We start from the raw sequence: 24,092 nt of genomic DNA, 5'->3' as shown, positions 1-24,092 counted from the left end.
AGGAAAACCTCTCCAGCACTTTAAAGAGGCGGAGGACCGTGCCCCAGCCCAAGAGAGCTCAGTGCCACTGATGAGAGGAGCTCTCGTGGGCTGTCAAGGGGCAGCTGGGAGCGGAGGGCAGGAATCAATGGTGAATTTTGACAATGCAGGGAGTGACCTGCAGGCTCCCGAAGAGAACTGGCTGTGCGCTCACCAGTGATCTGGAAAAAGGAGCGAACAGGCAGGAACGGAGGCTAAGTCCCTAATTAATTAAACACTCCCCAGGTGAGCACCTGGGCTTGGGAGCGCAGCTGTCCAGCCTGCAGGCACCGTCCCCTTGGCTCGTTGTTTTTAATGGGTCACCCTCGTCCCTCTTTTGAGGTGAAATAAAATCAAGAGGTTTGGAAAGGTACCGACAGGGCACAAGGGTTGGCAGCAGCCCTGCCCCAGCCCGGCTGGGATCTTGCCTTCCAGCAGCACCATTTTCCAGCCCCCTCCACAGCCCACTTTCTGAGCGCTGCCCGCAGATGCCAGGTCTTGGGGTCAGTTTTGTTCAATGAAAAACATTCCCTCCAGCTCCAGGATGATGTAACCCCACCACTACCCACCCCCTGAACTAACCCAGGAAAGATTTACCCTGAGAAACATCTTTTCACTTCCAAAAATATTGAAATACAATACTTGGACATTACAGAAAATATAAGTATTTGCCCTGGAGTTGCTGTTTGCTTGTTTACTCCGAGCTGAAACTTTGGATATTTTTTTCCTCCCTAATTAAACAGTTTTGGTTTGCTGCAAATCCCTTTTTGGTGTCTTTACTATTCCTGTAAATGGCAGGGCCCAGGCTGCATCTCCCGGCCCATCGCTCTAAGGCTAAACAATAACACGGAGGGGGGTTTGCGGGGGTAAACACAGCTAATCAGGACTTGCTTAATAGGAACAAGTGCTTAAAGAGAACCCAGGGACCGCGCTTCCTGGGCTGGAGGAAAGCGCTTTGTGCTCTCAGCACCAGGTTTGAGACGGCTCAGTCCCCGCAGCAGCGTTTCCTCCCTCCTGCGAATCCCCCCTGATGGCCATGGGATGGGGTCTGCGCCTGCGAGGGATCTGTGGGGATCCAGGGATGCTGGAGGAGCCTGGCTAGATCCTGCAGGCTAAAGGATCTGGCGTCTGGTTTCCTCCAAGGGAGATCTTGAAAACAAAACCCCTGCTGCTGTCTTGCTTTGGCTGAGCAAAGCTGCCAAAGGGACCTGCCTGCTCCCCTGAATCCTTCAGGGTCCCTGAGGGGATCTGGGGGGACTTCTTTAGGGACTGGCCTCAGTAAATAAGAGCAAACATGCCTCTGCTCGCAAAGCGGCTGGTGGCCACAGACCCCAGCCCCAGCCGGGATGGGGTTTGGGAAGGGGATGGGGTGGGTCGGGTGCCCCGCACCGCTGGCCTCTCCCTGAGTCATGGCCAGGGGGATCTGGGGTTCAGCGCTGGGGCTGGGGCTTGGGGGGTGTGTGTGTGCAGAGGTAGGTGGGGGTCAGGGTGTGCATGGGGAGGTGGGTGCTGGGCCACAGGTGGGTGATGGGTGCAGTTGTGGCTGGGCACGCATGGGGAGGTGAGTGCAGGTGTGGGTGGGCGTCCAGACGTGCACGGTGGGTGCAGAGGTGGGTGGGCGCCCAGACATGCGCTGTAGGTGGGTGCAGAGGCAAGTGGGCATGCAGACGTGCATGGCAGGTGGGTGTAGGTGTGGGTGGGTTTCCAGATGTGCACAGTAGGTGGGTGCAGATGTGTGTGGGTGTCTGAATGTGCATGGTAGGTGGGTGCAGATGCAGGTGGGTGCCCAGACATGCACAGTATGTGGGTGCAGATGCAGGTGGGTGCCCAGACATGTATAGTATGTGGATGCAGAGGTGGGAGGGCACCCAGATGTGGACAATAGATGGGTGCAGAGGTGGGTGGGCATGCAGATGTGCATAGTAGGTGGATGCAGAGGTCTGTGGGTGCCCAGATGTGCACAGTAGGTGGGTGCAGATGCAAGTGGGTGTCCAGACATGCATGGTAGGTGGGTGCAGATGCAGGTGGGTGTCCAGATATGCACGGTAGGTGGGTGCAGATGTGGGTGGGCGCCCAGAGGTGCACAGTAGGTGGATGCAGAGGTGGGTGGGCACCCAGAGGTGCACAGTAGGTGGGTGCAGGTGCGAGCGGGCAGCTGGCACGCAGGGTACGTGGGTGCAGCTGCGGGTGCGTGCCGCGGGGCGCGGTGTGCGGGCCCGGGGTGCCTGCAGGGGCCGGGCGGAGCGGGGCAGCGGGCCGGGCCGGGCGGGGCGGGGCGGGCCCAGGCGGCGGCGCCTGCGCGGGCCGTGGCGGAGCGCCGCGAAGTTGCGCGGGGGCCGGGGAAGTTTCGGCGCTGCGCGGCGGCGGGGCGGTGGGCAGCGGCTCCCGCTCCCGCTCCCGCTCCGCACCCGCGCCGGCGCGGCCATGGCCTTCCGCCGGCGGGCCAAGAGCCACCCGCTCTTCAGCCAGGAGTTCCTCATCCACAACCACGCCGACATCGGCTTCTGCCTGGTGCTCGGCGTCTTCATCGCCCTCATGTTCGAGGTGAGACCCCCCCCTCCCCGCCTCCGGCTTCCTCCGGGGGGAAGACACGGTCGCGGGGGGGCGATCCCCCCCATCCCGCCGGGGTCAGCCCACCCCGGGCCCGCGGCTGTGTGCGTGTCCCCCCCCACCCCTGTGTGCACCCCCGCTGTGGACGGGATGTCCTGGGAGCCCCCCTTTGTTCTGCACGGGGTGCCCCCCCCCCCCTTCCCCCGGCAACCTCCCCGGGGCTGCTTTGGCTCGGGGGTGTCCAGGGCACGGCATCCCGGCGAGGTGACCCCATCCTGCTTGAGTGGTGGCTGTGGGGTGCGGGGACCCCTCCGTCTGGGGGTGCAGAGTGCCGCCCTATTTATTCCCCATCTCTCTCCTGCCATCAGAGAGATGTGCTCCCCGCCCCCCCCCCCCCCCCCCCCCCAATTCCCCATGGGCATCCAACCCAGCGGTGTCTTTTGGAGGTGGCACATGCTTCTGCCACCCCCAGCCCTGCCTGGGGTCCCTGGCTGCAGAAGGGGGGAGCACAGGGGGTGGCGAACGCCCTTCTGCAAACGCAGCACCACTGCTGGGGACGGTCCCTGCCCCATGCCACTTCCCAAGCACCGAGGGGTACCTCAGCCGCCCGACCACATGCAAGGAGAAAACAAGCCCTCACAGATATTTTCATCGATAGGAAATGGGAAAAGTATTTTTTTTTCCTTTTTCCTTTTTTGTTTTTTTTTATAATGTTAGCCCTTTTCCAGATGTTTTCTCCACAGCTTGCTGATCCCGCGCCGTGGGACGAAGCACCAGGGGCTCCAGGGCCTCACGCAGATGCCGGCGGCTCCCCAGGCTTTCCCCATCCCGGCCGTCCCGCTCCACCCTGGGCCATGAGAAGGCATCCCTGCCTCCTCTGCGGGAAACCTTTGCCCAGTTGGGGTGGCCAGAACCCCCCGGGAAGGCCGTTGCCCCGTCACCGCCCCAGCGCCGTGCGGAGCCATGCTGGGAATGCCGCTCTCCCCCTGCTCCGTCTTTCCCTCCCAGCTTGCTTTTTCCTCTCCTCTTTCGGGGAGGAGACAGGGGAGGGCTGGAGGCCACCGCCGTGCAGCTTCGCTCGGCGCTGGGCACCCTATGCGGAGGCACCTCGGGCGGCTGCAAGTTGTGGTCAGCAGCTTGGGCCGGAGCGGACCCCCCTCCCCCCAGCATCCCCCGCACAAACCCTCCCCTTCAGCGCAGTGCCACGTTTCAAAGCAAATCCGGACGGGAAAGGGGTGGCCGGGGGGCCTGGCGGAGGAGGAAAGGCTCCTTCTGTAGCAAATCGCAGGAGGAGGAAATCCATTTCCTTAATACCCTCCCGGTGGCAGCCCCCTTCTTCTCACCCCCCCCCCCCCTTTTTTTTTTCTGCAAATGCATTGAATGAGCGAGTCGCTTCCATTGCACAAACCCCTTTCGATGTGCTTGTGTGTATGTATATATATATATTTAAGGGTCAGAGGAGTTTCAAAACTAACCCAAGAGAGCCAGCTGTATTCCAAAGCCACATGCAAATGTTGCGAAGTTAGGCTGCAAGTTTCGTAGTCATACTTTAAAACAAAAAAACCCAAAGTCATGGAGGTTGCACCTCTATCGGGGTTTCTCCCCACAGATGTTTTTTTCAGGGTGCTGGTTCCTGTGGTTGTTTGTCAGGACTGCCATCCTGGAGAGGTGGTACCCAGGCTCCTGCTGCAAAGGCTTTTGGTTGGTGTGATGCTCCAAGGGTGGTTTTGAAATGTGATGTGATGAACCCCCTGTGGAGGTGGCATCAGGGAGGGTTTTGTGGTGTTTCTGATTTTTTTCTAATGTCTTTTAATTAAATCTCCTCCAGTAGCTGGGAGGCAGCAGTTTCCCTGCCAGTGCCGCCACTGTTCCGGCAGACCTCGGGGAGACGGTTGCTCACTGTGCCAGGGCGGCTTTCAGCGCTCCTCCCTCTGCACTGCCCAGCTGCATCCCTGCCCAGCAGCACCATCCTGCATCTTCCCCTTGGCATAGGGTTTGGGACAACTCTTTTGGTCCTTGTAGATTTTTTAGTCTTTCTTTCTTTCTTTATTTATTTATTTATGTATTTATTCCTTCTGCTTTCTCTTCCTCTGGAGGAGAAATTGGGCTCTGCTCTTCCCCAGCCCTCCAAACCATCTGTGCCTGTTTACATCACCTCTGCTGTGAGTAGAGCTCGGATATTTCTGCCTTTGGACACCTTTTCAGTGCTTCCTCTGCAATGGTGGGGAGGACATGTCACTGTCCCTTCTCCTCCTCTTTCTCTCTGTCCTGCTTCCCATCCCGCAGCCAGGCTCCCACCTTCCCTGATGCTGGTGGCCACAGCCAGGCTCAGGCTCAGCGGAAAAGGCCGAATCCTGATCACAATAGGCCATTTCCTGCAGGGGAGGTTTCTTCGGGGAGGCACAAATGATATTTTTAACCTTTTCCCAGGCAGCCCCCAGGAGTTGAGTGCTTGCTTGCACCGTCACCCTCCTCATGGAGATGCTCAAGGGCTGTTGCAGGTCTGTTCCCTCCCCAAGCATGATGCGAGGCATGCCTTGAGCATCCTTTTGGGTGTGCAACCTGGTAATTCCTTGGCAGTGAGGAGTGGGTACCAGTCGTATGGAGATACCATTCACATCTTGCTTGATGCTCAACTTCACTGCCAGCTGCGCCACTAGTGCCATCCCAGCTTCAGGGAGGGGATCTTGGAGCACAGAGAATGGCATGAGGCTGCTCACCGGTGTTACAGGTGTGTTGGGCTTGATTATTCGAGTATTGTGCACGTTTTAGATGATCATAGCATTGCTCAGGGAGGGCAGCCCAGGGCTTGGAGGGGGTGCCCTCAGAGAGAGCTGTCCGGAGTTGGGCACTGCAGGGGTTTCTGCCTTCCCAGCCAGCCCTAGGCCTTCAGGGTGTAAAAACACACCCAGTGATCATCTGCGTGGTGCCAGGGAGGGATTTTGCTCTGTGTGTGTGGCTGCTTCATTCACGAGCAAGCTGGAGGCCAAAAAGAAAAGTACCCTTTTTTTTTTTTTTGTCAAAAAGCATTTTAAGTGTGTATAGAAGTGTGAAACGGGTGCTCTCCATCCTTGCGCAGAAATCACTCTGCATATATTTTTCCACCCTGCTTTGCAAAAAAATGAAGCCAAGGCCAGGCTGGGTTTAACCTGCAGCTGCCCAGTGACCTGTGTCCTATCTGGGATGGCTACTGTGCGTGGTACCAGATCGATCGGCCTCGTGTGTAGGTTGAGTTCAGGGGAGACCTCACTGGTTTTGCGGGGGCGGGGGGGGGTGGGTGCTCTATATCAGGCAGGGGCTGCTGTGATGGCCTCTGTAAGGTGGGGAAACTGAGGCTCAGTCTTAGTTCTCCTTTATGCCCAGAACTGGCTGCCACAAGCTCACGGACAAAGCTGGGGACAGCTCCCGATGCTTATGCACGGGGTGATGCTAATAGTTATAAAACATTGTAAGACACGCCGTGCCCTTGCTGCGCTTTCCCCCATGCACAGGGCTGCGGCCATGAGTCATGGTGTCCCAAACACCGGGTTGTGACACTGTCAAACGAAGGCGGCTGACGAATGAGCTGCTATTTCCAGGCTTCCTGCTAAATATACTTTCCCCTCCCTGGTCCCTTCTGTAGTACTCTGCAAAAATTAAGGCCTTCTCATCATTAACAAGGGAAAACAAACTGTGTTTCTGCCTCCCTTGGTCTTTGCCAGATGTGGGAGCTGAGGCACGCAGGCGGTTTAAAGGCGGAATAGTTGGGTAAGAGTGGGGAAGAAAAAAAGGGAAAAAAAGTAGAATTTAGGTCTGCTTTTAAAAAGAGAATAAACAGGAGGGAACGTGAGGCAATGATAATTGTGTCGTACCGGGGGACAAGCTTGTTTGAGGGAGCAGGGGGGCTGCGCTGCCCTCGGGGAGGCTTTTTTGTCAAAACAGGCTGTTTACTTTTGAAGGCTTTGGTCCAAAGTTTGGCCTTTAGTTTACATATAGGGCCTGTGTCAATCCATACCGTGGATCAACAAGTTTTTCTTTCAATAAACACTCCAGCTGGTGGAGGGAAAAAACCACCCTAAGTTGTGAGAAAAGCCTTCAGACAGCATTTTATCTTTAATTAGTTTGAGTTGTTTTTCAAGCCCTGGAAATATTTTCCCGGCTCAGACATCAGAAACTCCCCCAGCCTCCCCCGCCAGGCGTTTGGAGCCGTTTCCTTCCTTCGAAGCGCTTTTAACCCAGGCAGGACCATGGGGGTGGCTGGGTGCCTGGGGGCTCTGGGGTGGGTGAGGACAGCACGGGCTCTGCAGATCACACTGCGCTGAGGCTTTGGGAAAGGGAACCGTGTTTTGTAGTGACCTGGTGCCTCTCTGTGAAGGGTGCTCAAAAATTATCCCTCCTGAAAATCTTAGGGTTTGAGAGTCGCAGAGGGTAGATTTTAGGAGAGGTGCTGAGCTGCCTGGATGCGCGTGCTTAGATGCCTTTATTAAAAGCTACTCGTGTGCCTGCAGAAGTGGGATTGGGAATTTGGTTCGGGCTTTTACAGGGAAAAAACCTAGATCTAAAAAGGGTGGGGGGAGCTTTGCTGGCTTGTATTAGGCAGCCACACTCCAGGCTAGCGGGGGTGTGAATTTTTCTGGTCACTGCATTATCAGGGAGTAGATGCATAGTGGTGAATAGTAGATGCATAGTAAATGCATAGTAGTGCTGGGATTGTTTGGCTTTATCCGTCGCTCTGCCATCAAGGGCTATGAGGTTGATGCGCCGATTTGATTTCTAGCCGTATAGCTCTGTGAGAAAGAGCCAAAGCCCTATCCTGGCTGCTCTGAGCATCGCAGGAAACTGTGGTCTTGATAGACACATTCAGTCTTGCCTCTTCACTGTCCAGCTGCCCTTTGGTCCTCAGGTTAGTGTCATTAACCACCAGAAACCCACTTGCTGCTGAAGATGCTGTTTGCTTTGCGTGGCTGTAGAGAGCCCCTAGGGTGACTGCTTCCCAGATTTAGCTGGTTCAGGCACATCCCTCATGCCTGGCAGGATGAGGCCAGGATGAGTAGCATCTCCCTCACCCCCTTGGGCAGTGGTGAGTTGCATAGGGGTGCCCTTAATGCAGGACAGGGAGTGAACAAGGAATACACAGCCTTTTCTGTATGTTCCCCACTCAGCTTTTCCCATGCAGACAAATCCCTCTCCCACCCTATAAAAATCCCAACCCAAGTCATGGTGCTCTGTAGGATTTGGACATCTGGCTGCTTTGAGAAATGGCTGAAGAGGGGAAAACCAAAGAAGCAGGTCAAGGAAGTGGCCTCACAGCATCACCAAAAAGAAAAAAAAAACACAAACCACCAACCTGGAGAGGCCCTATTCTGTCTCTGCCTGCTGCAGTTCTGTGGCAGCTCTGGCTCTGCTCACAGGAGCGTGCCTGGCACTTCCTTTCCCATACCAGCATCTTGTTTCAGAGCAAACAGACAGGGAGCGTCTTGTGCTTCTGAATAATCCTCATGTTGCTCTTCCCATTACAAACTTCTGCTTTCTTTGGCTGCCTGCAAAATGCTCAACATGAGCTCTAAAGCTTTGCCATCCCCAGTGCTCAGTGCTTCCTGAGCCAAGAAAACCTGGTTTCTGCCTGCAGGGGACCTGGAGGTGGCATTGCTGGAAGTCGTGGTTCAAGTGTTCCCCATTTTCCAGGAGGTTTAAGCTGCTCGGTGGTGGTTCTGTCTCTATGCGCTATGCAGGGCTATATAGCTATGGGTGCACTGTGGGTGCTCCCGGTTGATGTGGTGGAGGGGATGCTGGGGAGGTTATGGCTACAGCGTGGGATTTGGGGGCCTGATGTTCACTTGATGGAGCTTAGCTGTGACCTTGGCCAAGTCATCTATCCCTCTGTGCCCGCTGGTAAGGGGTGTGTTGTGAGCAATGGCAAAAAGATGCAGGTCCCTCCATGGATGTGCAAGGTGTCCTTCACCTTCAAGAGTGGAGGGATGTCACCAGTGTCCTACTTAAGGTGGCTCGTACCATGCATTCCGCGCTCCATCTGCCTTGGCTGCTAGAAACTGCCACTGCCTACCTGAACTGAGATGTCCTTGTGGCAGTGGTGGGGAGGTGGAGTTGAACCAGCCAAGGGTGTGTGGCATGACTGGGATGCTGGTGGCCTGGCAGGTGGTGGGTTTCAGAGGACAGAGCTGAGCTGGACCATAAGTACACTGTTCTGGGTTCCCTGTGCAGTCGCACAAATGCCCACAAAATGAGATACAGTCTTTTGAGCCCTTGGAAAGCCCAAGGACACTTTGGAAATTCTGCCTTGGCTGTTAAAGTCCTGCTGGTGCCCACGGAGAAGAGGTGCGAGGGCGAAGGATGGAACCCTGCACACGTTCAGACATATCCATGGTCAGTGTGAACACTTTAAAGCTGGTTGTGGGAGAAAGGAACGCCTTTGATGCCTGGGAGGAGACCTTCCCTCCATGTAAGGGCTGTGAGATGTCCAGACGTGGATGGGGAGGTTGGATGCTCCGAGGTTCAGATTTGGCCCCCGAAGCTGCTGCTGTGGCCCTTGGTGAGTGGCTGCAGGTGTGTGCTGGGGCTTCCCCATCCACCAAATGGAGAAGAGAGACAGTTTGTCTTTGGAAATCTGTCTCTCAGGAGCTTGCCTACATCCAGGAGGTTACATTTATCTTAGGCTGTAAAACATGTCTCACAGGCTTTAGAAAATAACCTGCTACCTCTCTGTAATGAAAGGTGAAGGGGTGCAGAGGTGGCCCACGAAGATACTGGTGGTCCTCTGGCCCACAGGAAGCAAAGGCAGGTGTGGAGGTGGGACAGAGCATTGCTTGATCCTTGAGTGGATGGAGGAAACCTTCCTACCAGGCCCTCTAGAAAAGAAGACTAGGAGAGTCCTTGCAAACCATGTTGGGCCTGAGCACTGTGCAGCACTGCTCCCTCCCCCCGAGATGTTCCAGGCTCATTTTCTTGGACCCACAAGTCTGGCTTAGGGCCCCTTTAGCAGGTTAGGAGGCTTCATCTGGAAATGATGTCTTGTTTCCAGCTGTTTAAATGTCTGGATGTCAGCCAGATACTCGGATAGTTGTAAAATGTTCAGTGCCCGCTGCTGTTGGCACATCTGTGACACGGCCATCCATTCCTGCAGCATCACGGGCATCGCTGGCTTTGTGCATTTGTTTCATGCCCCGCACCAGCTTGTAATGAGGTTTGGATGTAGAGTCCAGGTCATGGTTGTGCTGTACTGCTTTTGGATGAAGCAACTTTGTTTTCCTAGCCAGCAAGGTTTGCAAGAGCCAGAAGTGTCTCCTTAAGCCAGCTTGAGGCCAGGTGATGCACTGTTTCCATTACCACCCCAAACTCTGCCCGTGGTCTCCATCTCCCTTGGCAGAGTGCTTTTTTCATCTAGTCCTCCATAAGCAGAGCATTACATGTGGGATTTCTTTTTTTAAGTGGGGGAAAAAAATAAGAATCCCCAAACATCATGAAAACATGCCATAGAGTTTGCTATCCCCCAGCCAGCGCTGCAGAAGGATGGGCAGCGCTGCCTGCGCAGCAGCAGGGAGCCGCCAGCCAGTTGCTCAATGCTTGTGGGGGCCGGATGGGAACACTTGGCAAAGCCCCACATTCCCCCCCTGCAGCTACATCCCACAAGATGTGAAGCAATATTTCCAGCAGGATTTTTAATAGCCTACAGCTCTGAAACAGTTGCAGCTACGTCTGTGTGAAATGCAGCTCAGCTCAGCATCTTCATTGGCGGGCACAGGATTTTTTGGGGGCTGGTTGTATAAGGCTGGGCGCTTGTGAAGCATTGGAAGGGTGGCTTGAGGAGCCATCAGAAAGGTAAAAACCTCTGGTGACCTGCTGGCAGTGTGGGGTTGGACAGGATGAAGACATGTGTGGTGTTGGATGTCCGTGCACTGGATTTTGCTGTGGCCCCGGCTCGAGGGTGCATCAGTCTCAGAGATGCTGCTTTGGGGCATCCTGCAGATGTGCTGGGATGGGATGCTCTGCCCCATCCCCACAAAGCCTCCTGCTTCACTGCTGGGGAGGGTCATTCCTTTGAATTAAAAGCAATGAATGGAAGAGTGGGCAGCACAGCCCTGGTTTGCAGGGGGCCTGATGTCTCATCCCAGGCTTTTTTTTTCCCCTTTTCGGGCCAGCCTGTGATGCTGGACATTCAGCTGGGATCTTGTGCATGGTCCGTGCAAAGTTTAGCTCTTTTGCCAAAGCTGCTTCCCCCCCACCCCCCATGGGACCTTCGTGAGCACCTGCACGGTCTCCAAGGGGTCCAGCCTCACTGGTCCCATGGCTGCTATTATTAGAGGACTCTCCACAAACATGCATGAGCTAAATCCATGTGCACCATGGGGCTTTGCAGCTCCTGAGCTTGCTTGGGTGCTGGGTGCTGCCCTCCCTACCCAGGCCAGGCTCCCAGTGTGGCTGCCCAGAGTGGATGGGAATGAGGGATGGTTTTAATTAACACAAATGGCCTGCTGGGTCTGGTTCCCCATGTCTCCCAAGCACCAGGTCGCTGCTACAGGTCTGTGCTACTGGAGGGATGTTCATCCTTGAGGGGAAGCAGGGAGCTTCCCCTGTCAGGTTGGCTGGTGGCTTTTATGGGTGCATTGCTTTTCCAGGTTTCTTCCTCTTTTATAATTACATTTCTCCTTCCCATATCCCAAGTCACTGTTGGCAAACCTCTTCCCTAGTGAAGCTGAAGCCTGCACATCTCCCTGGATGATTTTCCTCCCAGCAGAATAGGGAAAGGGACTAGAAGGTGGTAGAGGAGTGGATTCAACAACTAATTTGCTTTTTGTTCCTCTCTGTGTGTCTTTGACAGGTTACAGCCAAGACTGCCTTCCTGTTTATCTTACCTCAGTATAATGTTAGCGTGCCTACAGCAGGTAAGAGATGCTTCTGCTGTGGATACCCTAAGGGGAGGGTCAAGTCGTGGTCTGCCCCTAAGCCTCACTGTTGGCTGGCCTGAGCTCACCCTCTGCTGATGCACACCACTCGGGCCCTTGTCTGCTAGTAAAGGAAATCTAAAATATAAGATATGTGGAGGAAAAGCAAAGTTTGAGTGGCTCAGAGCACACTGTGTCTGCCAGCCCTCATACTGCCAGGATTGGGATGAAATGCATTCCAGGGGGTTTTAGGACTTCTTCTCTACCGTGTTTCTGCCATAGTCAGGCTGCTCTGCGCTCTGCAGAGTGAGAATTCTCCTCCAGGCCTGGTCAGGCAAGATCAGATTGCCGTATTGCATGCCCAGAGTAGCTCTGTGCCCTGCCAAGTAGCAGGAGGCGTTTAGCTCTTTGCTAAGCAGCAGGGGCTGTGCAGATAATTGCTGTCTTTATTTACTGGGGACGGTGCAAGGTGAGGGTGTGGAGATGCCCGTGGTGCACAGCATGCCTGCTCCGAGCAGCTGATGGTCCTGATGCACATGGAGAGTAATTCAAGGAGGATCCGAGCTGGCACAGGTCCGGGTCTGATGGACCAGAGGATGTGCCCCAGGTCCCAACCAGAAGGCAGCTGGAGGCTCAGCCCCTGTTTGTATTTTGGCTGCTAGCAGCTACCTTCCTAGCCAAGAGCCCTTCTGGGGCTGGCAGCAATCTGGGCACTGGTGTGGGGGCAGCAGGGGGTGGTTTGGGTAAAGCCCTGGGCTCAGGATGAACCAAATGCCCCAGGCACAGAGCCTGGCTTGGTGGCAGAAAACTGCAGTTAATTAAAAGTGTTTGAGTAATCCTCCAAGGGAGGAGCAGGATTGTTAAGATTAGTGAAACTATGATGAGGCAGACACGCGGAAGATAAAATGTCTGCCCCTTAAAATCTTTGAACGTTATGGTTGAAGAAATCACCCAGCTTCTAGATTAGATTGTGGTCTGCGCTCCCCTATGGCACAGTCCAGACAATTTCTGCTGCCACTGTGTTAAGGGATTTATTCTTTCCTGATGCCAGAAATCTCAGGGGGCTGCATAATCATGTCACCAGGACCAGGTACTGGGATGTCAGTATAGGGCATGAGCAAGCTGAAGCCGTGAGGAGAGAGACCTTGATATAGCAAGCCTGCTCGGAGGAGGGGTTATTGCTCACCTGAATTTTTCCAAGGCTGTTTCACACCCCTCACAAGAAGGATGCTGTTGCCTGTGAGCTGGCAGATCTTGCTTTTGTCTCCCATGCCCAACGCACACACAGCTCCTGCTAGAGCAGCTTCTGAAATACCCTAGGGAGAGGAGGCAGAGCAGTTGCACATGTGCATAATATTATTCTCTTTAGACTTGCACTTCTATCTTTTATCTTGCACTGGGGTTGAGCTCTGTGATACAGGCAGTGTTTTACCTCCGGGTTTGCACAGCACTCTGCTGGGAACTCTTTAAGGGCAGAGTGTTTCCACATCCTTACGTCAGGTGTTTTCATATATCCTATTCAAATCTTATTCATGCACCTCAAATCTTAGAAATCTGAACTGAACCTTTGTGTGAGGGTAAACAGGGATGGTGACAGACAAGTTGCCTCCCAGCATTGATATTAGGAGAGGATGGATAGGATCAGGGTAAGGGAGAGCAGCAGCTGAGGGCGGGCTGAGCTTTGCATCACGATGCTTCCTGCAGCGTCCTACAACAGCAGCTTTCCCAATTCTGCTTCTTACCCATAAGCTGCAGGGCTGCAAATAGCTGCCTAAATGCAATCGTCTGGGATATTTTGGGTGCTCCTGTTGCTCCAGAAGAGCAGGGCCTCCCATGGGTCCTATTTCTCATCAGTGCCACTGTCTCGATCTCTTAATAGCGCAAGGCATCTACATTTAGGCAGCTGAATCCTGCTGCAGCAGCTTTCAGGCATGAGTGGGAGAGACTGGGTGTTGGATGATAACTGGGGGGGTGGAAATCCCATCCCAAGCCTTCATGCTCCCAGTGGGCTATCCCTGATCCCATCACCTGCTTCAGCACTGCCTCCATGTCTTCATCCCTCCAGGCTGATAAGCTCCCATCTCCGCAGCTGGGCTATCCCCAGCCCCTCACCTCTGGCTGGGGAGGCTTGAGGTGTCCCGAGTGTCTCCTCCCTTGAGGTGTGTAACTATTAGAGGGGAAACCATCCACCCTCTGCCAATTAACTAACCCTGGCTAGAGCTCTTTCTTCCAGCCCTGTGGCAACTGGCACAGTCGTGACTTCTCTCTGCCTCCACCTCCCCGAGCTGTGTGTTGGGAATCGCCCACACACGCACACACACACTAACCCTTAAACCCTTACCTGGAAATCATTTGGGTCACGAGGATTTGACCCGCCGTTTGGTCTCTTTGCAGATGGGGAGCTGATCCAGTATCACTATGGGCTGAAGGATTTGGTCACCATCCTCTTCTACATCTTCATTGCCATCATCCTGCATGCGGTGGTGCAGGAGTACGCCCTGGATGTGAGTGCCATTTGGTGTCTCAAGTCACCAAGATATCTCAGCTACCATGGTGGCACATGATCCTGCTGCAGTTAAATGCTGTTCTGGGGGTGGTCTGGGGGTTGAGGTGGTGTTCTGGGGGATGCTTGAGATGGGGGGGAGGAAGAGGAGGGAGGGTTGTTGACCCAGTGGCTCATGTTTTCTTTTCCATTTCTCTCCCTCTGCTACTTCCCAGAAAATCAACAGGCGTCTCCATCTCTCCAAGGTCAAACACAGCAAGTTCAATGAATCGGGACAACTGGTTGCCTTCCACCTCACCTCCGTGATGTGGTGCTTGTACGTTGTGGTGACGGTAAGGCACAAGGCTGGCTGGACCTTGGGTTCCCTGGGTGGGATCGGTGGTTTCTGGAGTGCAAAACCCCAGTGGCAGCAGAGAGTCCCCAGCTAGTCCCTGGGCCAAGATGAGCACATTTCGGCAAGTTTAGTTTTCAAGTGTGATGGGTCTTCGCAGCCACTGAGTGAGGGCAGCCTGGGGACATCCTTCTGCTTTATGCAAGGCACAAGCAAATGGGCTGTGAAATATTTTGGGAGCTGGACCCCAGAAATCCTGCCTGGCCCCATCACCTCCATCCTCTGCTCCGGAACCTGCCGTCTTTCTCAGCCTCTTATTTTCCTTCTTATTTATGTCCAGTGCCTTGGGGTTTTTGGATGCCCTTTGCAGGGTTGTGGGGCTACTGGGCAGATGTTTGTGATCCCTTGCTTTGTGGTCCCTCTCTTGGCAAGATGGTAGTGATGGGATTGCTGAGAGCAGGGAAACCACGCTATGCCTTGCATTGTATTGGGGATGTTTCAACCCAAAGCAACTGGGTGAAAAAATGCAGAGTGAAAACATTTCATTTTGTGGTGTAAGGGGAGGGAAGAACGGGCATCATTGGAGAGATCTGACTATTTTGGCAGTGTGAAGTGATTATGATGCTTCGATATTGGTGGCCACTGGGGACTAGCTGTGGTCACCAGCAGCACTGGGGATGTATGCTCAGGGGTAGGTCCCACTCAGAAGGTCCTGCCAGCCCCCCTTAGAGGACTACTACCCCCTTCCAGGCCAGCATTTCTGGGGATCAGCTGGCACTACTGCCCCATAGGGCTGTGGGGAGGGAAGCTTTGGCAAAACAGTTGATGCTGCTGTTTGTTGGCTGCCCTTGCCCAGTGCCAGACCCATTCCTCGCCACGTGCAAAGCATCAGCCTCCTCTGCAAACCTCCATTCCATGACATGCTCCCCAGATGCCCCATGTGTGCAGAGGTGGTCACCATTTGCAGCACTTGCACTTCCCCTGGCTTCCCTCAACTAAATAAAAGGGCTTAGAGCAGATAGGGCATGGACAATGGTAACAGGTAGGTGCTGGGCTGGATTAATTTCCCATGCTAGCATCTCTTGTGGCAGGAGCTGTGCAAGCATGGAACAAAAAGGGAGCCTCATCCCATAATCTGTCCTGCAAGCATAAGCCAAGAGGCTATAGGTGAATGCAGGCAGGTGGAAAATTAAACTATACAATGCATATTAAATTAATTTTTTTTAGGTGTTTTCTGTTCCCCTTTCTTTTCAGAAGTACTTCTTTTTGTTTAAGTGATACTTGGGTTGGAAATGCTGGTGGGGAAGAAGGTCCCCAGACCAGGCCCACAGTTGTTTGGCACCATGCTACAGGCATGTCGCCCCCACAGCTCCAGAGCATCCCTCTTGCATTGCCCAAACTCCATAACATGCTATCCTGAACTTGGGACTCTGTGCAATGGAGCAAGAAGCCTTCAATCCCCAGACACAGGGGCCTAATGAAACTTGAGTGGGGTGCTAGACACCTGTGAACATGGCTTTCACAGGGGACAAGGTTTTTACTGCAAGCTGAAAGGACTCTGGTGTCATCCCCAGTTCCTAGTTCTGCTGAAGCAGTAGCCCATCTCGTCGTAACCATGAGCTGCCTTCTTTTGCTGAAGGCTTGCATCTTTTCTCTTTTTCAGGAAGGATACATATCTAACCCCCGGAGTTTGTGGGAAAACTACCCGCATGTTTATCTTCCGTAAGCACTGACAAGGGCATTTTGTTCTTGGACTGACCACTTCCTTCCTCTATATGGTTTTCCCTGTGGCTGGGAGCAAGGCACTGACAGCGCAGCGCCCTGTGTACACACCCTGCTGCAAGGATGCTGCAGTGAGATCCCAGGGGATGGGGGGATATCTTGTTTGTGGCCCTGGGGAGGGGGTTGCCGGAGGGTTTCCTCCATGAGGAAGGTCCTCTGGGCTTGGTTACTCATTGTGGCTGCTTCCTGCTTGCATCACCTTGGGCAAGTCGCTTCACTGTTCATTTTTCATGGTAGAAATGAAGTGGGAGATAGTCCTCCCTTCTTGGGTTTTTGCAAGAGCGAGGCTAGCTGAGAGCATGGAGACCGCAGCACGAGTGTCTGGGTAAACTCTGGGCATGACTAACTCAGCTCAACATATAATTTCAGCCCAGAAATGATGCCTCCTAAATCCCGTGGCTTCAAAGCGGTGGAGGGATTCCCCAATGCTTTGTGGCCAGACTCCTTCCCTGGTGCCCAGGTCCTTGGGGTCCTGTCGTGCCCCAGGATGGCTCACGTGGCTTGTCCCTGCATTTCAGGTTCCAGGTGAAGTATTTCTACCTGTGCCAGCTAGCGTACTGGTTGCATGCACTGCCAGAACTCTACTTCCAAAAAGTTCGCAAGGTGAGATCCAGACGGGTATTCCCACGCACGCTGGGGATGCTTGAGGTGGTTTGCTCACTGACATTGGGGAAAGTGAGCTTTGGGAGAGTGCAGGTGAAGAGGGACAACAGTTAACGTGGCTTTCTGCCCCTGCCAGGAGGAGATCCCCCGCCAGCTGCGGTGCATCGCTCTCTACCTGGTGCACATCGCCGGCGCATACCTCCTCAAGTGAGTTGGCTGCCTCAGCATCCCATCCCACACTGTGCATGGTGCTGAGTAGGTTCTTTCGCAGTGCTAGTCACCTGGGAAGCCTCAGCAGGGCGGGGAGCTTAAAAGGGAGCAAAGGCGAGTGTTTGAAAAGCAGATTGTGTTGAAGCTCACCTCCCGACTGTGGGCCATTAGTCAGACCGCTTTCACAGACGCACAGAGCTGGTTTTGAAGTTCAGTGATGTTACAGGAGTGCACAGGCAGTCTGCTCACAGGGCATTGCAAAGCAAATGTTAACCAAGGACCCAAAATGCAGGCTGAGAGGTGCATTCCCCCTGGGTGTGGGAAGCACACTGGGGTGCTCTCTCAGCACGGCATGGCCAGGCAAGCTCTTATTCTTCCTCTGAGTGTGTGCACAGAAGAGCATTGCCAGCGGTTAGGGGTTTGTGTTGGATCCATCCCAGCTGTGCTACTGGTTCAGTCTGCTTTGATGTTTTGGGGGCAGGGATTCCCCCTGTGTCAGTCCTGCCCCCACTGTTGCAGAAAGGTCCTGCTTTGGGCTGGTGCTGCAGCTTGGGGTTGGCAGTGGAGATGCTGTCGCTGGATATGAAGAACTGAGTTTGACCAGCCCAGTGATGCTTTATTTTTTTTCTTTCTCCTCCCTACTAGCTTAACCCGCTTGGGGCTGATCCTCTTGCTGTTGCAGTACTTAGCCGAATTCTTCTTCCACATGGCCCGGCTGGTCTATTTCACGGATGAGAACAACGAGAAGCTGTAAGCAGGCGAGCTGGCTGTGGCTTCCATCCTCCGGTGTCCAAGAGAGCCATCAGCGTGACCTGGGGCTTGCTCTCACTTTCCAGCTCAGCGCTGGAGGCTGCTCCTGCTGACACCTGTGCTTGCCCTCCTGCAGGTTTAATGTCTGGGCTGTCGTGTTCGTGGTCACCAGGCTCTTCACCCTCACCTTGTACATCCTGGTCATTGGCTTTGGGCTGCCACGAGTGGAGAACCAGGCCCTGGACCCCGAGAGAGGGAACTTCTTCAGCTTTCTTTTCAACAATATCCTCTTCAGGTAGCAGTGTCACCTAATACATCTTTCTTGGTTGTGTTATCCCAAGGTGGATTTTGCCAAGTTTGGAAATGCTGGTGGGGATCTGATCTAGGTTCCCTTTAGAGAAAGTCCTGACAAGCTGGGAGGGTGTGGAGGGAGCAGAGCAGGGTTAAAGGCTGCAGAGCCACAATGGAGGGGAAAAGCCAGCAGGTAAGTTGTTCACTGGGTGAAGTTATAAAGCACGAGTCTACCTTAAAGAAATGCTTGCAGTTTTTCTCTTCTGCACCTGTAACTGCGTTTACACAGATGTGGTCACTGAAAAGGTGTTTTCCATTCTGCTAGGACATGTTTTGCTGCCTGTTGACATGGGAAGCGGAGGATGGGATAGGTTCCTCATGTCTTGCAGTCTCTCTGTCAAGACTGGGAGCCTTTCTCACCCATACAGCAGCTGTAGGTTCAGTTCAGAAGTTCCTAGGACTTCTGGTGCCTGGTCATTCCCAAACTTTTTGAAACCACGGACTGCTGGCACACCTGAAGATTTGGAGGATTTTTTAGCTGCCTTCCAAGCACATCCACCTTTTAGTTGTATGGAGCAGCTGGGGACATCTTGCCCTGTGCAGTGGTTTGGGCAGTGCTGTTTGGGATGATCCTGTTAATCCGTTTGTGCCCTAAAGCCTTGAGTCAGCAATGCCGGGAGCACATGAGAGCTTTATGGTGGGGAGGGAAAGGGAAGGGGCTGCCCTGAGCTCAGGGGGTGGCTGAAAGTAGAGATGGAGGGACAGTGCCTGCCTCAGGTGCTCAGTGCAGCCACGCAGTGGCACCTCAGCTGCAGCCCTGCTGTGGGTGGAAGGCTGGGCTTGTGGTGGCCTCGCTCCTCTTCTCAGCCTGCCTCTTCTCCGCCCCTACCAGAATGAGTGTGCTGCTGTTGGTGTGCCTCTTCCAGGCCTCGGTGATGTGGCGCTTCATCCACTTCCAGCTGCGGCGCTGGAGGGAGTACTGGAACGAACAGAGCAGTCGGAAGCGAGCCGCTGCCGCCGCCAGCAGCAAGCAGCAAGCCAAGCTACTCAAGAGGGACTCGGGTGAGTGCTGGGACTGGTGTGTCATGGGGTAGCACCGTGGGAGGCATCAGTGCTGTGGTTCAGCATCCCCTCAGCAGGCTGCTGCCTGTGCAGGCAGTGCTGTGGCAGCGCCTCCTGCTCGGTGCTGAGCCCAGCGGGTCCCCAGCAGGGTCATGTCATGGTGGGGGCCTTCCCCTGCCTATGGGCCAGCCCCAAGAGAATGAAGGGTTTGACCTGTGCAAGGGACAAAGTTTTCTCCCTCCATCCCCAGGTTACCATGAAAACGGAGTGGTGAAAGCAGAGAACGGCACCTCGCCACGAACCAAGAAGCTGAAATCGCCGTAGAAGCAAAAGTTTGTCTCCTGGGGAGGAGGGCGAGATACCGGGACTAAGAAGTGGCCCCTCCTCCTGGTCCTTGCGAGTGTCGTCTTGAATGGCTTGGAAACCAGTCATCTTCCCAAGGTGTCTCTCGCTCTCCTCCCTTCCTTTCTTGCTCTCTTGAACCATTTGCAATAAAACCAAAAAAGGTCCCTTTCCCCTGCCCCCTTCCCCTCGTAGGAACCTTTTCCAACCCTCCTGGTTTTGCCTTCCTCTGTTTCATCGTAAATCAGCGTGCAATTTTTTTTTTCTTTTCTATTTTAGTGTTTGGTTATTTTGGATTATTGTTACAAATGCATTGTAGGTGGTTCCAAACAATCCTTTTTTTCTTCTGTAGCATGTTCCTCCCCTTTCTCCGTGGTGCTTCCCTGAGCCCCTGGGACAGGGCCATGGCAGCTTGAAGGCACCACATGTCTCTTAGGGGAACAGGCTCCTGGGGGATTGCGCTGGGGCTCTGTGACCCTGAGGCTCAGGGGTGCTTTTGGGCAAGGGTTGCCACTCCTGGGGCATGTCTGGCCAGTGCTTGCCAAGTGCCTTAGGATGGTGCTGCTGCAAATAGCAACCAGGGTCTGCGGGAGGAACCTTAGCTGTGTCTTGTCTCATGGTGGACCTCTCGTTAAGTGGGGTTTTTCTGACCCCTGGATTTGAGCTAATTCTAGCTCAAATTCACCTCCTAGCCTTTGCTTGCCCAAGCTCTTCTGGTACAGCTGGGTCTCTTACCCTCTTTGCTGCAGGGGGTGAGCTGCCCCATAGTTGTTCTGGACTTCCCAGCCCCAGGAGCTGGGCTCAGGGCTCTGCAGCTTGCAGTGCCTTGTCGTGGGGCAGCAGCATCCTCAGGTCCATATGAAACCTTGAGTCCTGCCCCACTCTGAGTGGTGGCCTGGCTTGTGGCAGCCCAGGCCCTTTGCCAGTTGGTGTGTGCCTCATGGACCTGGTGTTCTCATGGCTCATGACCATGTCCAGGTGACAGACTAGCTGCTGCAAAGGGTTTTTGCATCAATGGGACTGTGGCCCTCATGCTGTCACCTTAGCCTTCCTCATCCCTACCGTACCAGTCTGGCAATGCCATCGGCAGCCACCAGCTTCACTCTTTGTTTCCAAAGGATACAGAGCTTGTATCCGCCGAAGGTGCTATCAAATGCAGGGTTTCTTCCAAAAAACTTAGCCCCTTCATCCCTTCTGAGCTGTGAATGAGATAACAGGGAAGGGAAAGGAAGCCGGGGCTGCAAGGAGCAGCTTGCATATTAGGAAAAGCTTAACTTGTGACGCATAGATGTTAGCAGATGGAGTTGTCTCAAATCTACCTCAGAGGCCATCTGTTGGTTCAGACCACTCTCCCCTCTTGCTCCTGCCTGCTGCCACCTATATCTGCTGGCAGGAGATTTCATGGGAACCCTAGATCCCACCAGCTCAGTCCCTTGCTGCTTTGCTGGGGAGCAGCATCTCCTACCTGGGGTTTCATGGGTCAGTGCCATCTCACTGAGCTTCTTCGGGGTGCCGTGCACTGCTCTAGGTTTGGCTGGCTTGCAGTGGATGGGCACCTCACCCCACAGCTCTCCTCTGGGGCAGTTTCAGTAGCCAGGCTTTGCTGTTGGTGCCTCTTGTGCAGCAAAGCCGGCTGTAGCTTTAGTTCTGCTTCGCCACAGCAGGAACAAGCGAGCAGTGTGCTCCCCCAGCTGGGTGAGAAGAAGGGGGCACAGATTTGGGGGGAGCGTGGGGTGCTCTTCAATATGCAATCCAGGATTGAGGTCCACCTTCCTTGCGGGTGAGGGAGGCACGTTGTCCTTAGCGTGCCATTTGCTCAGCCCTTGGAGCAGCTGAACTCTGGCTCTTTCTGAGTGCAATCCTAGCTTGAGGCTGGCACAGTTGTCCCTTGCATCATTCATGTTTTGAGGAATGGGTGACAGTTGATTTTCTGCCCCTCTTTGAGTTGAGTGAGGTGTTTTATCCTCTTTCTGTAGGTGCCTGTTGTTCTTTCCTCCCCCTCTTGTTGAGCCCCAGCTAACACTGGGCACCGGAGGGAGAAAATGTGCAGGGACACGAGGACAGTTGGTCATCCCCACAATCTCTTGAGTGTCAACTGAGAGATATTGGCAGGAGAGGGATTCCCCCTTTTCCAGGGGAACTGAGGAAGGAGACTTTGGAGCAAAGCCCTTGACGGTATCTTGCAATTGCTCTTCATAGCCCTTGCTGGGTAGATAATGCACGTTTTGGCTCAGAGGCAGCCACAGTACCTGTGGTGCAATGTGATCAGAGGGGGAAAAGAGCTTTACAATAGGGAGTATGTGGAAAAGGTCTAGCGTGAGAGGTTTTGTCTTTCTACTGCCTGTTCCCATCCCCAGGCATCCACTGTCACGTGCCCTCTGATAATAACCGCTGGCCAGCATCTCTCCAGAGCCTCAGCCAGTCCTTCCTGCAAAGCCGGTGCCTCACAGCAGCTTTGACTCTGTTAACAGGTGACACATAACGGTCCCCCAAAAAACAGGCTGCTGAATTATTCCTCCTCCTGCCTGCTTTGCTTCAGGCAGCTTTTCCACTCACAAAATCCTGCATCTCCATACAGTAGCTAATTATGCTTTGTATCCCAAGTGCCTTATGTTGCCATGTAGTCTCTTGTATGCTTGATCTGTGTACTATATCAGTAGCTGAATGCCCTCCCTCTTTACAATGTATGTACAACATATGCTACAACTATGTGGTTTTTGGTTTCTTTTTGATAGAGCTACCAGTAAAAGGGACAGTTTGTTTTGGAAGCCTTTCCATGTGTTCTTTTTTTTAAAAAAAAAATTTTAGATAATGGGGCTTTTTTTGCCCTCCTCTGTATTTAGTCCTCAGAAATCCCCATCCTTCTCTTGTTACACCCAAATGTGGCAGGTTTAGGTATTTTTTTGAGCTGAGCCTTTGTTGTAAGGCAATATGTGCTGTCACCCCAGAGGTTTGCAATCCACCCTCCACTGGCGAGGCTGCCATGGGCTACTTCTATCTCTGTCCAGTGTGAACACCATCCCCTTGGCTGCAAGCCCGCAGTAACTGCTTCTACATCCATGTCATTTCTCAGCAGACCAAGCCCTCTCGTTAGCCCAAAGAGCTTTTTCTTTCCCAAACAGAGTATTTTCATTGCAAGCCCTTAGTGGTCAAATTTTCCTTGACCGCTCTGCGTACAAAGATGCCACAAGCTCACTTTCCTTGAGTGGATGCTTTTCTCGTGCCCCATCTTGTCAAGCCCTGTGTCTTCTGCAAAAAAATTCCAACCCCAAACAGGAGCTCTTGTCCACCACAGTGCAGAAAGCGTTAGAGACTATGCAAAACTACAAGTCCTTATGACGCTATCGCTTGCACCCTTCTTCTGGGCTTGAGGCTGCTTTTGTAGTCTGTGTCCATTATTCAACCTAAGAAGGTCGGGGATTGAGGAATCTGTGATTTTTTGGTGTGAAGCCTGATGTTTTCCTGCCCTAGCCTAGAAGAGCTATGGAATACCAGGAGTAGTTCTCTCTTTTTGTCTTAGATAGTTGGGGAATGAGCTTGGGAAGAGAAAAGGGGCATAGGAAGAACAGATGTAGCATTTCACATATAATTTTTGAGTGACTTATGTTATGGGGCATTACAGTTGTGTTGGCTTTTTTGTTTGTTTGTTTAGGATTCTTTCTTCTTACTCATCATCTTTGGGTTAGTAGTAAAGAAACCAAGTTCCAGTTCCCCTGTAGGTCCCCTTACCCTTAACTCACCATTTAAAAATGTATTTTTGGTAGGCTTCCTGGTTGGAGGGAAGAACGACTACCCTAGGATGCCTCCCCCTTGCCTCCAAGTGACTCTTGAAGCCTGCAGCTGCCCTGCCTTTGCTGCAGTGCCTGGGGGTGTACAGCAGCCTCAGTCTCTTGCCTTAGATGAAGTCTTGGTAGCCGGACCCCGACTTGTGTCAACAGTAGATGGAGGTTGTGGGGTCTGATTTACAGCCTTCCCGTAAACCTCTTGCGCGTGTAATAGACTGTTTGATGGGTAGGTTTTATACTCAAACAATGAAGTATGTTACTTCGCCTCAGGGCTGGGGCAGGGGTGGTGTTGCCCACAGCAGGGAAGAACGGCTGTTGTAAAAGCCAGGCAGAGGCACGGCATTTTTCTTTGAATATGTTGAACTCGATGGACCAGACTTCAGCAAAGGAACTTGAGGAAAAATTCTGTTCTTCCATATTTATGCTTTAGTGCAAATTTCCTAATTTTGGAGGGGGTGGGGGGAAGTAAGAGTCTCTGATATTTTATCCTGTTTGTTTCATTCTCCCTGTCACTTAAAGTTTTTTGTATGGATTTTGTCTGTTGCTGTTTGTTGTTAAATGACTTTTGTGCTACACTCAACAAAAGTATTTTTCTGAAATAAATAAATAAAAAGCATAGATTCTTCCATTGCTGCTGTCGGCTGATGCTTTTAGCACTCTGCAAAGCTGTATGCATTGCAAAGCAGGCTGTGATGGGTTGTACTTTCTCTCCTGCTGTACTGGACTAGTCTGTTCCCTTCGGCGCAGCATCTTGTGTCCTCGTATTCTCCACAGCTGGGTTTCATCTTCTTGCATTTCCCATGTTTTCAGCACAGGCAGCTGCTTCTGAGTTAGTTATCTGTGGCTGCCTTCATCACTGGGAGTGGAGGATAAGGGCATTTGTAGGGTATGATTTATCTGATGTGGTTTAGGTGCATACTTTATGGTGAGCTAAATTGTATACTTTCGGCAGCTGGCCCTGGGCATACTACATGATTTGGCTGAGT

At 53.2% G+C, this 24,092-nt stretch overlaps 1 protein-coding gene across 2 annotated transcripts; it reads left to right on the top strand.

Annotated features, from left to right (window-relative positions):
* The first annotated feature begins 2,316 nt into the window (after positions 1-2,316).
* On the top strand, positions 2,317-23,732 carry TRAM2 (translocation associated membrane protein 2). 2 transcript variants are annotated; one of them, XR_005828453.1, is made up of 12 exons: positions 2,354-2,562; positions 11,384-11,447; positions 13,842-13,951; positions 14,166-14,282; positions 15,945-16,003; positions 16,582-16,666; positions 16,803-16,873; positions 17,522-17,626; positions 17,763-17,921; positions 18,810-18,979; positions 19,230-19,420; positions 23,086-23,732. XR_005828453.1 is itself a non-coding variant. In XM_040598048.1 (11 exons), the coding sequence occupies exons 1-11, from the start codon at positions 2,443-2,445 to the stop codon at positions 19,301-19,303; spliced, it is 1,134 nt and encodes a 377-aa protein (XP_040453982.1). In that variant the 5' UTR covers positions 2,317-2,442; the 3' UTR covers positions 19,304-23,732. The 2 variants fall into 2 exon arrangements, 1 of the variants encoding a protein (XP_040453982.1); XM_040598048.1 differs by having other exon boundaries at positions 2,317-2,562; positions 19,230-23,732.
* The last annotated feature ends 360 nt before the right edge of the window (positions 23,733-24,092 follow it).

The sequence above is a fragment of the Falco naumanni genome, chromosome 6, assembly GCF_017639655.2.
Source record: "Falco naumanni isolate bFalNau1 chromosome 6, bFalNau1.pat, whole genome shotgun sequence".
Taxonomy (NCBI): domain Eukaryota; kingdom Metazoa; phylum Chordata; class Aves; order Falconiformes; family Falconidae; genus Falco; species Falco naumanni.
Note: the sequence above shows the minus strand (reverse complement) of the source record. Positions and strands in the feature narration are given on the sequence as shown.